The sequence below is a fragment of the Lutra lutra genome, chromosome 18, assembly GCF_902655055.1.
Source record: "Lutra lutra chromosome 18, mLutLut1.2, whole genome shotgun sequence".
Classification (NCBI taxonomy): Eukaryota; Metazoa; Chordata; class Mammalia; order Carnivora; family Mustelidae; genus Lutra; species Lutra lutra.
In genome coordinates, this window is record NC_062295.1 from 31,853,840 (window position 1) to 31,867,304 (window position 13,465).

General features: G+C 54.2%; 1 protein-coding gene across 10 annotated transcripts in view; it reads right to left on the reverse strand.

Moving 5' to 3' along the window:
• CUX1 (cut like homeobox 1) overlaps positions 1–13,465 on the reverse strand; it is a 358,424-nt gene that overhangs the window by 43,005 nt on the left and 301,954 nt on the right. For 7 of the 10 annotated variants that reach the window (XM_047712794.1, XM_047712790.1, XM_047712787.1 and 4 more), the window contains one exon: positions 123–425. The exons of the other annotated variants lie outside the window; for them this stretch is intronic. In XM_047712794.1, coding sequence (XP_047568750.1) covers positions 123–425 — 303 coding nt within the window. The remainder of the gene's footprint in view (positions 1–122; positions 426–13,465) is intronic. 10 annotated transcript variants of the gene reach the window in all.

The following is a 13,465-nucleotide window of genomic DNA, read 5'->3' on the forward strand; positions in this document are numbered from 1 at the left end:
AGGTAGCTATCAACGTTTAAGCCCGCTGGCAGGCTTAGCCTCGGTGCCCTCCACCCATCCTTCCAGAAACCCACAGGAAGCGACCCGTCGCCCCCGACCTGGCAGCCGGGGAGGGAACCTACCGAGATTGTTGTCCGTCAGCACCTCCTTGACCCTCTTGGTGATGCCGTAGGTGTCCAGCTCTGGAGACATGGCCACCAGCTCTTGGATGCTGAGGGCCGAGTGTCCGGAAAGAGGCAGCGGGGTGGCGGGCTGGGAGTCGGAGGCGGGTGGGTCGCTGGGCTCTGGTGGTTTGCCATCCTTACTCGCTTCGATGGGGGGACAGGGCTGTTGGACCAGCTCCGTCAGACTCTTCACGGACTCGCTGGAGCTCATCGGTGACTCGGGGGCAGGGCTGCAGCTGGCGGAGGTCTTTGGAGTGCTTTCTGTAATTAAAGCACACGACAGTCTGGGCCTGAGAGGAGGTGGCTTTCACGGCGCACGTCTGCTTTCCTGACCTAGGAGGTACTGGTCCGACACCCGCGCGGGCGGACGGCGTGGCAAGGTGTGGTACTACGGCGGGGAGAAACCTCTCCCGTTCCGACAGAATAGAATGGAACGGCCACAGGAGCCTAGCCAGGGGGTTAAACGAAAGGTTTCTGTGGGCTCGGTGCAAGGGCGTCCTGCTGAGAACCTGCTGGCCTACGAACCGTGGGCTCTGGCAGTCACGATTCCATCCCATGGGACCCCAGCACTCCCGAATTCCAAAGAACCTTGGCGGAATCATAATCTGCCAGTTTATTTTGTTCGTAATTTCCAGAACAAAATGAATGGGTGGGTTCTTAAAGGACTGCCCACGGCAGGTGGCCACCATGGTGAGGAAGACCCTCCAAGAGGAGATGTAAGGCCTCGGTGGCTGGCCCCGGGGGGTGCCCAGGACTGAGTCCCGGGACTCCATGTGGGTTTCTGCTGTGACCCCGGAGGGAGGGCCCCACAGCACCCAGCCTGGAGGGAACCAACCGAAGAGGAGCGCCCACTCTGTTTCCCGTCAAACCCCAGGGCGCGCTTTTGAAGGCCGAGCTCTGTTTATCTATGCCACCCACGCTGTCCCCACCGCCGGACAGATGGGACCAGAGTGGATCCATGCTCTGCCTTCTTAAGGAGGGTCTCTGCCCCATCACAGGTGACCAGCGGGGACTGCCACCTGAGCTCTGCTGGGGAGCTTCTGGTTCGTCAGCATCACCCGTGAAACCCAGCATCCATTTTAGTTCTGGGATGTCTGGAATAAAGAAAGGCTTTGGCCATTTCCTAATTAATTACCAGAGAGAGAAAGGCTGTGTCTGGGAGGAAAGCACGGAATCATTTAGCACCATGGCCCTACCCATGAGGTAAAATCTGCCAGTGGCTTGGGGTTTGGTATGGTCTCCCTTGCCCCCCATCAAGCAGGGTACAGGGTAAGACCGCACAGCGTCATGTGAAGGGCCAGGCCAGGTGTCGTCACATGGGTTCTCTGGCCCCAGAGAGATGATACGTCTCAGAAAGCAGCCCACTCGTGGAACATTGGCACACATGGGCATCCCCCCCAAACACTCGCTACACGACGAGACAAAAATGTTAACGCTGAGTAATGACTGTTTCAAATGGCCACAGACATGGGGTGTCCTTTCCTGGATATATCACATCCAGGATAAAAGCCTACCCTAAACTCAAGAGTGTGGGAGACGTCTTCCGAATACAAGGGCTCTTCCGCATACATACCCGGGAGGAGAAAATCCCAAATAAAACACTGCAATTCAACCGATAAACCCGTTTATTGTCCTAAGCAGGAACAGAGTTCCACTGTCTCATAAACCTGTGTCCTCAGCCTCGAAAATGTGGCTTAAAGAAAAAAACAAAAAACAAAAAACCAGAACCCGGTGGTTTGCGAAAGATGTAAAAGAGGCGCAAACAGCAGAAACGATCCATACAAATCTTTAAGGCAATACGAATCCTACAAATCGGATTTCTTCTCTCTGCTCACCTCCAGGTCATCACACAACTGGATATAAAACCCAGCAAATGTTATTTTTGTATCTGAAGCAGCAAAGAAATTGTACTGTAAATTTGCCCTGATTCACCCATGCGAGGGAGTGATTTGGCAGACCATCCATCTTGCTCACCTCGGACTGTCAAGGATGGCGCGAATCCCCACGTGATAAACAGATTCCGTCTCAGGTTTGTGTCCTGTAACCCACAGCAAGGTCAAAAGCAGGGCTGCCTGGTGGCTAACAGACCGCACCGGGCCCCTGCCCTGGTGCTTTCCCCGTTTCGTGCCGCGCCGGCCGAGACTCAGCTCCCGGCTCCCTGGCCGGTGGGACGTTTCTTCCTCCCAGGCGTTCCCAGCAAGGGCTCGCGTGGGTTTTTGCCACCGAGAACCACCGAGAAGCCCTGAGAGAACCACACAGAGGTACTGGTCGCACGCTCCTGGCACCTCTCGGTGCTCCCAACCATGACTGCAGGCACAGCCAAAGCCCTTAAGATCGAAAACTCCACCGGGGGCTTGAAATGTACCGGGCGCGTGCAGCCGGGCTGGTGCGCCCCAGACTCCGCTCCGAGTCCGGGTCTAAACCGTAAAAGACTCGAAGCAGAGCGCTTGTGCTGGGGGACGTTATTGAGAGACAGACACACATGGACACAGATGCCACCGTGTGCTCAGCTCACAGAAAGCAGGATCGGACCCTGTGTTTGGATGGGCACGGACAGATGCAATAGGACACGGCCCCCTCGGGAGACCCCGCGAGTCCTTATGCTGAGAACATCTCGTTGGAAAGAGTCATTCATTCATTCCTTTCCTTCCTTCCTCCCTCCCTCTTTCCTTCTTCTTTCTTTCAAGATTTTATTTATTTATTTATGAAAGACAGAGGGCGGCAGAGGGATCAGCAGGCTTCTTGCTGGGAGCGGGGAGCCTGACGCACGGCTTGATCCCAGAACCCTGGGACCATGACCTGAGCCGAAGGCAGATGCTTCACCGACTGAGCCATGCAGGTGCCTGGAAAGAGTAATTTCTTTAGAAAGCTGTTTCCAGTGAGCACCCAGCTTCGGCGTGCCTGAACCAGCAAACTCAGTAACCAAAGCCATGCCCAAAAGAAGCCCCAGAGCCCCTGCGCGCAGGAAGGTCACGTGGTTGCACGTCCTTGACCATCACGACAGAACACAAGACGTTGTCAATGGAAAAGAAGAAACATTCCTGTTTTTTTACCCCAAATATCAGCAACTAGAGGCTTTTGTCTAAAGCGACAATTTCTGAAGGAATAAGGCTTTCTTCCACTCCATGTAATTCAAAGTAATTTTTTTAAAAGATTTTATTTATTTATTTGACAGACAGAGATCACAAGTAGGCAGAGAGGCAGACAGAGAGAGGGGGAAGCAGGCTCCCCGCTGAGCAGAGAGCCCGATGCGGGGCTCAATCCCAGGACTCTGGGATCATGACCTGAGCCGAAGGCAGAGGCTTTAACCCACTGAGCCACCCAGGCACCCTCAAAGTAATTTTGAAAAGAAAAAAAAGGAGGAGGCCTGGGTTTGGCATTAAGATATGAACTCAGGGATGGGGAGACCTCTACCAGCCGGCTGTGTCCACATGAACGACATTCACAACTTCTTGGGACACCCTGGTTTCCTCACCTGGAAAATGTAGACAGCGTTGTAGTAAGGAATAAACCCCCCATGTACCTGGTGCTGAGAAACACAACTTGAATTTGATGGGTTTTGTTGTTGTTTTATTCTTATAAAAAGTTAAACTGTATTGAAATGTGTTTGTTAGGGTGCCTGGGTGGCTCAGTTAAGCGTCTGCCTTTGGCTCAGGTCATGATCCTGGGGTCTTGGGATCCAGCCCCGCATCAGGCTTCCTGCTCAGTGGAGCCTGCTTCTCCCTCTGCCCGCTACTCACCCTGCTTGTGCTCTATCTCTCTCTGACAGATATATAAAAATAAAATCTTTAAAAAAGAAATGTATTTGCTTAGGGGGTGCCTGGGTGGCTCAGTGGGTTAAGCATCTGCTTTTGGCTCAAGTCATGATCCTGGGGTCCTGTGATTGAGTCCCATGTCGGGCTCCCTGCTCAGTGGGAATCTGTTTCTCCCTCTCCCCCTTCCCACCCATGCACTTTCTCTCTCAAATAAATAAATTAAAAAAATGTATTTGTTTATATGAAGGTCCCCTACGTTCAGTATAATCTTGTGATTTACTGCTGTTTCTTCCACAGTTCCTGGCATGGTACAGATGAGATGACATTCTAGGAAAGGTAAGACCACAGGGACATAAAGCACATCTGTGACTGCTGGGGGCTCGGGGGCAGGGCTATACTACAAAGGGGCAGAAGAGAATTCGGGAGGGGGGGGTGATCGAACTAGTCTGCGTCTTGATTGCCTAAACTCACAGGACACTTCCAGGGGTGAAGAGTGAAGTTTGCTGTATGTAAATTACACTTCAGCTCCAATTCATTCAGGACAAAGTGCCAGGAAAGAATGAAGAGATGTTACTCAGTTCATTCTTTCACTCGTTCCATAATCTGCTGAGTCGGGCCACTGGCAGTATGACGGTAGCCTGGTCAGAGGTGGCCCTGCCCCCTTTGGGGCTCACAGGGGGGAGACGGCCATTCACCACAAGTCCCTAAGGGGCAATGAGGGGTTCTGATGAGGGATGGGGGCCAGGGAGTGGGGACACGGATGTGGCCTGAGGAGAGAGCCCCCCCCCCCCCCCCCCCCGAGTGACATTTCTGGCGTGAACAGGAGTGTTAGCCAGCGGAGTCGGGAGAGGCAGGAGTGGCAAGGAAGGAAGAAGGTAGATGGCGCCAGTCCTCTGGTGGGCTGAGGCAGGAATGAAATGGAGGTAGCAAGGATATAGGGCAAAGAGAGACCCCCCAGGACGGGGCTAGGGCTTTGAATGGGCTAAAATGTCTGCTTTAACTGTTGGGCACGGGCACTTGAGAGCCAGGTTTAGAAGACGGGCCTACCCTTCATCCCAGCAACGCTTCTCTTCTGGCGACGCCAAGTGGCCACTAGAGTGTGTACTGAAGCCTTTTCTGGAAGAGCAAAAGACCGGAAACCGTGTCCGTCACCAGCAGACCAGGTCTCCTGATCGCGGCGTGTTCCCACAACGTACCGCGTGCTCTGAACCGTGGTGAGGACGTCAAGGCCGGGACCATGTGTACCAGCGCCCGGAGCGTCCCAGGGGAGGCCACGAAGCCAGGACAGAATGACACAGAGCATAACGTTCATATGTGCTGAGAGCCTGGACCTCCTCCATGTTTTGCGTGGCTACACGGCTATGCAGAGGCGAAGATTTAAAATCATGCCCAGGAACGATAAACAGCAAGTTCAGGAGAGAGAGTGGTCGCCTTCCAGGCGGACTGGGATGAGGGAGGGGGGTGCAACTCCATCTCGTATGTTTTGTTTCTTTTACAAATATAGGACTGCACGCTGACCCCACGTTCAGGGTAAAGCTGGGTGTTGGTATATGGATATTCACACGTATTTCTGTAATTTTAAATATTACAGACCTAACATTAAAAATAAAACAAAAAACAAAAAACAACTCAGGTCAGTTCCCTGTTGCTTCAGGAAGAGAATGAACTTGCCGACAGCAAGGTGGCTGGGGCCAGGAAGTCCTGTGGTCCGGGAACAGTGGGTCATAGCCTGTAAGGGGGCACAACATACAGTGGGGAGATTTTATCTAGGTTTAAGAACAGATGTAGGGGATAGCTTCAACAGGCCTTAGTGGCCGGGTGGATGTGGGGAGGGGGCTGAAGAAGGGGGAGAAGCAGGGACGCCTCCTGTGGGAGGGGCCTGGACATGTCGGAGTGCTATTCAGAGGGGGCATGTGACAGCAGGAGCATCTTGGGGTGGGGTGAGGGAGACCATATTAAGGAGCCTTATTTTGGGGCACCTGGCTGGCTCAGTTGGTTAAGGATCTGACTCTTGATTTCAATCCGGGTCACGATCCTGGGGCCGTGGGATCGAGTCCCACGTTGGGCTCCACAGTCAGTGTGGAGTCTGCTTCTCCCTCTCCCTCTGCTCCTCCCCCAGCTCGTGCTCGCTCTCTAATAAATAAATAAATAAATAAATAAATACATAAAATAAAATAAGAAAGCCTCATTTTATCCTCATTCGTAAGAGCAGCTCCTACGTAGGTGAACGTCATTTCCTGTGCATTCCCTGTGTGCCAGGCGCTGGGCTAAGGCTCAGGAGAATGACTGTCCGCCCACGCTCCTCACGGGGACCTCACAGAGCGAGGCAGGCATATCCATCTCCCTCCTTTGACAGACTCAAGATGTCCTGTCCGGTGACGCAGCCAGGAACCGGTCAGATGTGCTGTATTCCAAACAGCCCACCTGTACGGCGGGGCCCGCACCTGCGTGTCCACTCACGGCCGCATGATGGGGCCGGCCTTCCACGACACGACTGCTCTACGGTCCAGATGTCAACATGCCTGAATCGGGATGGCCCGCACCCCAAGGCCAACCCACTCCTGGGATTAGGGAAGGGAACCAGAACGTGCTCGTACCCAGTGCAAACAGGCCAGTGAACGGAGGGCGCGTTTAGACACTGCTGCATCTGATTCCCCTAAGGGCCCCGTGGTGGGAATATAAACTCCGTACTCCAGGCGGGGAAACCGAGGCTCAGACGGGCAACGTGACTTGTCCAGGTCACGTGGCTAGAAAAGGCTCTGAACCGGACTGAGCAAGCCTCTGCGTTTCCCCCCACCCTTTGTCTGGCCATCATCGGAGCATCCGCGTGCCTGCCCGTTGTCCATTCATTCGCTCGCTCGCACACCCAAGCATCCTGAAAGCACCTACTGCGTCACGCAGTCTGCCGGGCACTGGGGACAGGAGAAAGCAGACCCCCATCTTGGTGAGAGAAATCAGACACCGATGCCGATAAAAGAAATCAGACACCCATCTTGCTTCCGCGGCGCCTGCAGACAGCAAGGCCGGGCCAACTGAAAACGGGCAATTTGCATATTAGAAAAGCCCAGCCACACAGCCTGTCTATCCAACACTGACAGCAATAGTAAGGTGTTCCATTAAGAAGCGATACGTGTGGATTAAATTTTTTTTTTTTTTTTTTTTTTGCAAAGCTTTGAATCTCGCGCGGGAGTCGCTTGGTTAGTGAGATACAGAGAACAGAGTGACTTGAGGCCCTCTGAAACGCACGAGGCATTCAGGGACTATAAAAGGATTATGAAAAATATTATATTCCAAAAACAGCAGGCAAACAACAGCTGCCTTAAGTTTTCAATAGCAGCCAGTTGAAAATGCTCACCCGTGGTAATTTCCAGAGACCAAGCTCCCTGTAGTTTATCTGATCCACGGTTGAAATTTCCATACCCGACCCTCTATCTGCAGTCATAATAACCCAAATTCCATTTAGTGTTCATTTGAGCAGTCAGGATAAAGTCATTTCTTATTATCTCCCTACTGTGTAAAAAACAGCTTGAAGGTAGGAAGTCAGCAAGCATTTTCACCAAAAAGTAATTATTGTAAGTGACATTTTTACTGCTGGCATGCCATAAGGCAGACTGTGCATTCAGAAGGACAAGTTGCTGAAACAAAATGACAGGGTACTCTGTGACATTCTGACAAGAACCCAAACATTATTTAACTGGTGGCTGGTCTGATGCACCACTTTTCATTATGTCCATAGTTTAGGCTTTGAGCCCCTGCCAAGCCAGGAAATTCCAAGTGACTGTAAAGACAGACAAGTATGGGGAGAAGGGAGAGGGGAGGGAGAAGATGGGGGGTGGGGGGTTGCCAAACAGAGCTGGGGAGCAGCACGGCCAGGGCCCGGCACATGGAAATGGGAGCAAGGGGCGAAATCGAGGAGACGAGGAAAAGGGGGTACGGGGGTAAAGGCATAGTGGAAGACGGAGCCGGGGGCGGGGGGCGGCAGGCTCGTGGGCTGTGGCTGCACAGTGGGGCCAGGGTGGACCAAAGGTCCTGGGGTGCCCAGTGCAGGCATCCTGGGTCCAGCGGGAGCCCTGGTGGCCTGGAAGGACCCTGTCCTGCCCGGGGCCTTCCCGGGAGACGGGGCTGACAGCTTCAAAGGCCACCACCACGGTGTGGCCGGCAGTCTGCAACGCTTCTCAGTGGAGTTCAGATGTGGGTTCCGTGCCACAGCCGCGGAATCCGAGCGGATGCGTCGGGACCTGCTTGCCTTCTTCTAAGAGACCCCCCCGACCCCGCGTCCGAGCCTCTCCACCTCGAAGGCGCACGGTGACGCTCGTTCGCCCTCCTGATTTCCGTCAGAAATCGACCAGGCCTGCCCCACACCGTCACGTGAGACCCCTTCACCGACGTCCCCAGTGCCAAACCCAGACCCAGACCCAGCAGTGGCGGAGCCCAGCCGTGAAGATGGGCTCCCCCGTCCCGAACCCCGCCTCAGGGTCTGACAGCAGACAACCTGCGGCCCCTTAGGACCACCGCCAACTTCTCCAGGCCAAGAAAAAATGTGGAGCTGTTTTGTTTCTGAGGCTGAACAGCCTTTTGATGGATTAGCATGGGCTTGAAACAAAATACACGGACACTTTAATACATGTCAGAGCTTTCTACACCCCTGGATGTTTTCTACTGAGAAAGGAACAGAAAGAACCTAGTAGCATACAGAGGTGTGTCCATGCTACAGAACAGCCTCCTTCCCGAGGGCCGGGGCCTGCGTCTGACGCCGTGGGGAAAAGAAGGCCAGGGGCCTCACCAGGTCCCATTCCCAAGGGTCCCCGGCGGTCACCCGGCCCGCAGGAAAGGACCATTCCCAAACAGGCGGTGGCATCAAGCATCAGCGCATTTCGTTCCCGCACCCCAGCCTTGCCTGCTCCACTCCCGGCTGGCAACACTGTCTCCGGCCCCGAGCCAGCACAGAAGGCAGGCAGATGAGGCTAGAGCTCTGGTGCATGGTAGGTACTGGGCTCTCTGTGTGAGCGAAACATTTTTTTAAAAAGCCTGTCCAAGGAAACTCATATAGTGACGTCAAAGCCAAAATACTTCACTTATTAACAAAGAGAAAAACCCCCATAAAAGGAAGGTTGTTTTTTAACTTGACCCATGAATAGTTTACCTCCCCAAACTTGACCTCTAAGCACTTGAAGAAAGGGCCTGTGTCTTTCATTCAGCGAGGCGGCCCTCTAAGTGCCGGCAGGGTGCTAGGAGATGGGGCGCAGTGGGGAGCTGGGCAGACTTCATGAAGCAAGTCATGGTTACAAAGACTCTGAGACGAGGGCAGGGTGGGCACACTTCGGGGGGTGGGGTGGGGGGACACCGTGACACGGAAGCTGAGGCTGGGTGGGCCGGGAGTGACTGAGGAAAAGATGGGGGCCGGGTAACACACTAAGAAGGTGGGGCCCTGGGTGGGGAAGGGGCTGTAGCAGGGGAGGGCCCCGGCTGGCTGTGCCATCTGGAAGGAAGGCTCTGAGGCGTGCGCCAGGGTGGGGACCGCAGGAAGGGGCAGAAAAAGAATCGGAGACACACTTAGGGAATAGAAACTGTCAGCATGCACACGAGCGTGTTTGGGAGGGTGCGTGAGAAGGAGAGAAGGATGGAGAGGGGCTGCCCGACTTGGGCTTAGACGACAGGGGTGTGGGGAGTGGGACGCTGTTCACCAAAGGGGGCAGTTCTGGGGAGATAAGGCTGAGTCCAAGGTAGGGTGGACTTCACCAGAGGGGGCGTTGAGCTCCCGGGTCTGGTGGTGGCAGTGGGCCCGCCGTGGGAGCAGGGAGGAAGGAGGCAGGACCATCCTCGGTTGGGTACCTCAGCCCGGTGCACAGCACGGGGGGCAAGAGATGGTTTTTCACTCTTTTCTCCCCCAACTGGGAAAGCGTGCAGGGGAGAGATGGGGAGACGTTCTCCGTAACCCTGGGCTGACCCACGTGGCGCCTTCCTGTGGCGGTGGCTGAGTCGGGGTGGGCTTGGCGGACGATTTGGGGCGTCTGTCTGCCCTCTCTCGGGGGGCCTCGTGTTTCTGGTGTGTGTTTTATAAGCTCTGAAGTCACTCTGCACATCAAAGGCAGAATTTGGTAATTCGACGTTCACTGAACTCAGCTCAAAATTAAAAACGCTGCTCAAATTACCATTCATCTCTTGTCGTGAACTCGGCCTGGCAAAGTTGCAGAAGCAGCGCTGGGTGACACACTTGGCCCAGCTTCAGCAGCTCGGTGCTTACCCCGGTTTCCAGCTTTTCTGCAGATCCATACTGATTTAGAAATAATGCTTTCAAATTACCTTCAATAACCTTATTACCGAACCAGCTGTGTGTATGAACACTTATCAATGCGTCCCTGTGCATTAAGAGAAAATGTATGTCATACAAACAGTCTAAATATATATTACTGAGATGGGAAAAAACAAACCCTCTAGTTAAATTGCTTTGCTGTAATCAAAGATTAATCACCGTGCGAGCGCGTGTGAGTGTGTGCGCCCGCACGCCCGTGTCCTCGCTCTTCCTCCAGGTTCCCTCCTGGCTTTGGGCAGATCTGCCTGGCCTTTTCCAACAGCCAACGCTCCCCGGCGGACAGGTCACACTCGCTGTTCCGAGAGCAGAACTAATTTCCCCTGATTTGCAAGAGGTGGTTTTGAATATGGTTTTATTCCTGAACCTTCCAGGCCTGCAGCTCAGAGACTCTCCTTTCCCCAGGTGCCCCCGGGAAACCACAGGCTTTGCGGTGTCCGTCTGTCTGGAGGTGCTAGCGTCCCCCCCAGGAGCGGCCCGTCCCCTCTCAACGACACTGCCGGGCAGTCTGGCGTGTGGGTAATGATGTTTGGGCTATGACAGAACGTTCCTTAGAGGATCCGGGGCTGACGGCAGCCGCTGGACGTGCCGGTGTGGGGGGCTGCGACCCGGCTTTCCAGCAGGACACGGGTGGGGGGGCTGACACGCCCCCTCCCTGGGGCACCGGGTCCCGTGGGGCAGAGGACGGGACTAGGCAAGCTATTAAGGTGCGTTATTTTACACCTCCTCCTGATCTCTCCACACTGCTTTACTTAATGTGTGATGAAATTGTTGAGAAAGGGTACTTAATGTAGGACAGTCAGTAAAAGTAATTTATCATCTCCCCGCTTCAGTGCTCACGTTATCAGCGAACTCATTTTCCGCATTCATCATGCAATCAGCCTATTATTTGCATATTAATCAGGCAGTGGACCATGAAAGAACTATATCCCAGCCAAACGCGGCACTATCTCAGGAGAAACGCTCCGCAATTATCATACATCAGTGTTATGATGTGGTAATTGATTATAACATCTTTCGGCTGCCCCTGGGGAGCCCCGCTGCTCACCCGGCTCCAGGCACTCTGGACAGACGGTCCTCCTCCTCCCCAAAACAGAGGAAGCACGGCTGTTTGCTCTGACTACTATTTCGCTGGAGTATGGATTCTCTCTCCCGATCTCAGGAGCTATTTCAACCACGTGGAACCGAGCTGCCCGTGACGCTCGGGCCGAGCGGGTCTAGCCAGGAGGAAGGCTCATCCCTCTGCACTCCACGCCCCCTCTCTCGCTCTCCCCCTCAGCTTTTGGCTTCGGAGGTGCTGCGAACAGCTTCCAAGAAAGTTTCCTTATCAGACAAAACGCTACAGCTTCAGTCCCTCCTTGTCGCAAAGTTGGTACAAAGGCAGTTTGGCTGCTTTATTTAGGTGCCAAATGACAGACTAATTTTGGTCCTCTTGTAAAGGACAGATCCCACATCTGCCGATTCAGACTCAGGCTGTATTTAGGGACTCTACTTCCAAAGGGAAGAACAAAACACACAATCAGGAGGAAGCCGGTGATGGAGGCTCCTGGCTGGCTCTCTAGCGGAGACGCCTTCCTCCCTTCTCGCGAGGGCCCCGAGTGTGGCCCAAGGGCCAGCGTGCGTGGTGGGGCCAGGGGCCTGGGGGGCCGGGGTCCCGGGCTGCCTCACGGCCGCCGGCAGGGAGACAGCATGACAGCCGAAAGGCAGGGCTGTCCTTTAGCACGGGAGAGGGCGCTGGGCCACCGTGTGTGTTTTCCTTGGATGTAGACAGGAAGGGTTTCAAAGCAGCGTGGACGTGTCTCACGGGCCAGATGGATTACAAACATTTCATTGCAAAACTTCACAGAGTTGGGTCCGACTCTGCCTCTGTCCCGTCGCTGGGTTCTCTCCTCTTCTCCCGGCCGAAATATAAGGGATGCATCCCAGGGTAACACAGGTATCCGATTTTCTACAGTCTTGTGTCTTGGATCTGCTTTTTTGTTATTTGTCCAAATGTGTAATTTGAACCAGTTTTGTTCCTTGGTTTGAAATGTGGCCTTCACTTCTCTCTGAGTGTAGTTCCAAGGACCTACCCTTCCCCCGTGGTGGGGGGACTATGCCCTTAGGGGCAAATGACAGCTTGCCCTGGACCCAAGCTGGGCCGCTGGTCTCAGGACCGTCTTCCTGCCGTTTCCATCTTCCTGACTGGGGCCAAATCACCTCTTATTTCTGGGCCTTGGTCTTCTCCGTCCATAAGATGGGGGAAATCGTTTCCTCTTACTGCTGAGGGATTAAAGGTATTAGCAGTGTGGCCGGCACACGGACACACAAATACGTGAGTTTCCTCATTTTATTCCTACCACATTTTTTAAACTACCTGAGCATGTTCAGCCGTTCAAGCTTTCTTTGGCCTTCCCGAGAACCAAACCACTGAAAACCCAAGTCCTCGTTTGCCCCATGACCTACTTTTGCTTCTTGCACTGAATGCCCAGTGTACTGTAAATTCTGTTTTCCAAAGGAAGTCTAACGGGGACAGAAGGCAGACACGTCCAGAGGCCCGTGACCAGGGCCTGCAAGGGCTTTCTCCGAAAGGGGAGCTGGGGTGTCGGCACGGAGGGGGTGGTACTGTCCCTCGCCTGTGCCGATGGTCAACCCCAGCATTCAGACAAGATGGCCTGGTTCCATGATGGTTCGCGCCCCGGACGGCATGAGCAGTAACCCGCAGTCTTATTCTGGAAGCTCAGGATTTGGGGTAGACTTTACACAACGGTGGCTGGACGGGCAGCTTCCAAACATGGATGGCAATTCAGAGAAGCCGAGATCTAGAGAGCTATGTGCAGATTATCCCTTCGGGGACTCTCGGTGCCGGCTGCCACCCAGCATCATTTGCGTTCGACGAGCTCCACCCAGGGAGTGAGCGGCTCGACTTCTTTCCCGTTTTGAAGGCAGAGGCCTGACATTTGGGGGGTGCACGTGCACGACCCTGCAGCTCTCCCTGCACACCGAAGCGGCACAGGACGGTACTGGTTGTGGCGTCGGCAGAAATAAAGGTTCAAGCAGCGCTTGCACTGGGCCAGCCTGCTGTGGAGGTTTCTGTGCACAAAGTCGTTTAAACCTCCCGAGAGCCTAGAGGACAGGTACCGTCTTCTCCCCGTTACAGACGACACTGAGACTCGGTGAGATCGAGTCACTTGCCCAAGGCCACACAATCGCTCATTGGCAGAGGCTGGACGAACCCATGGCAGTCCGTGGAGCCG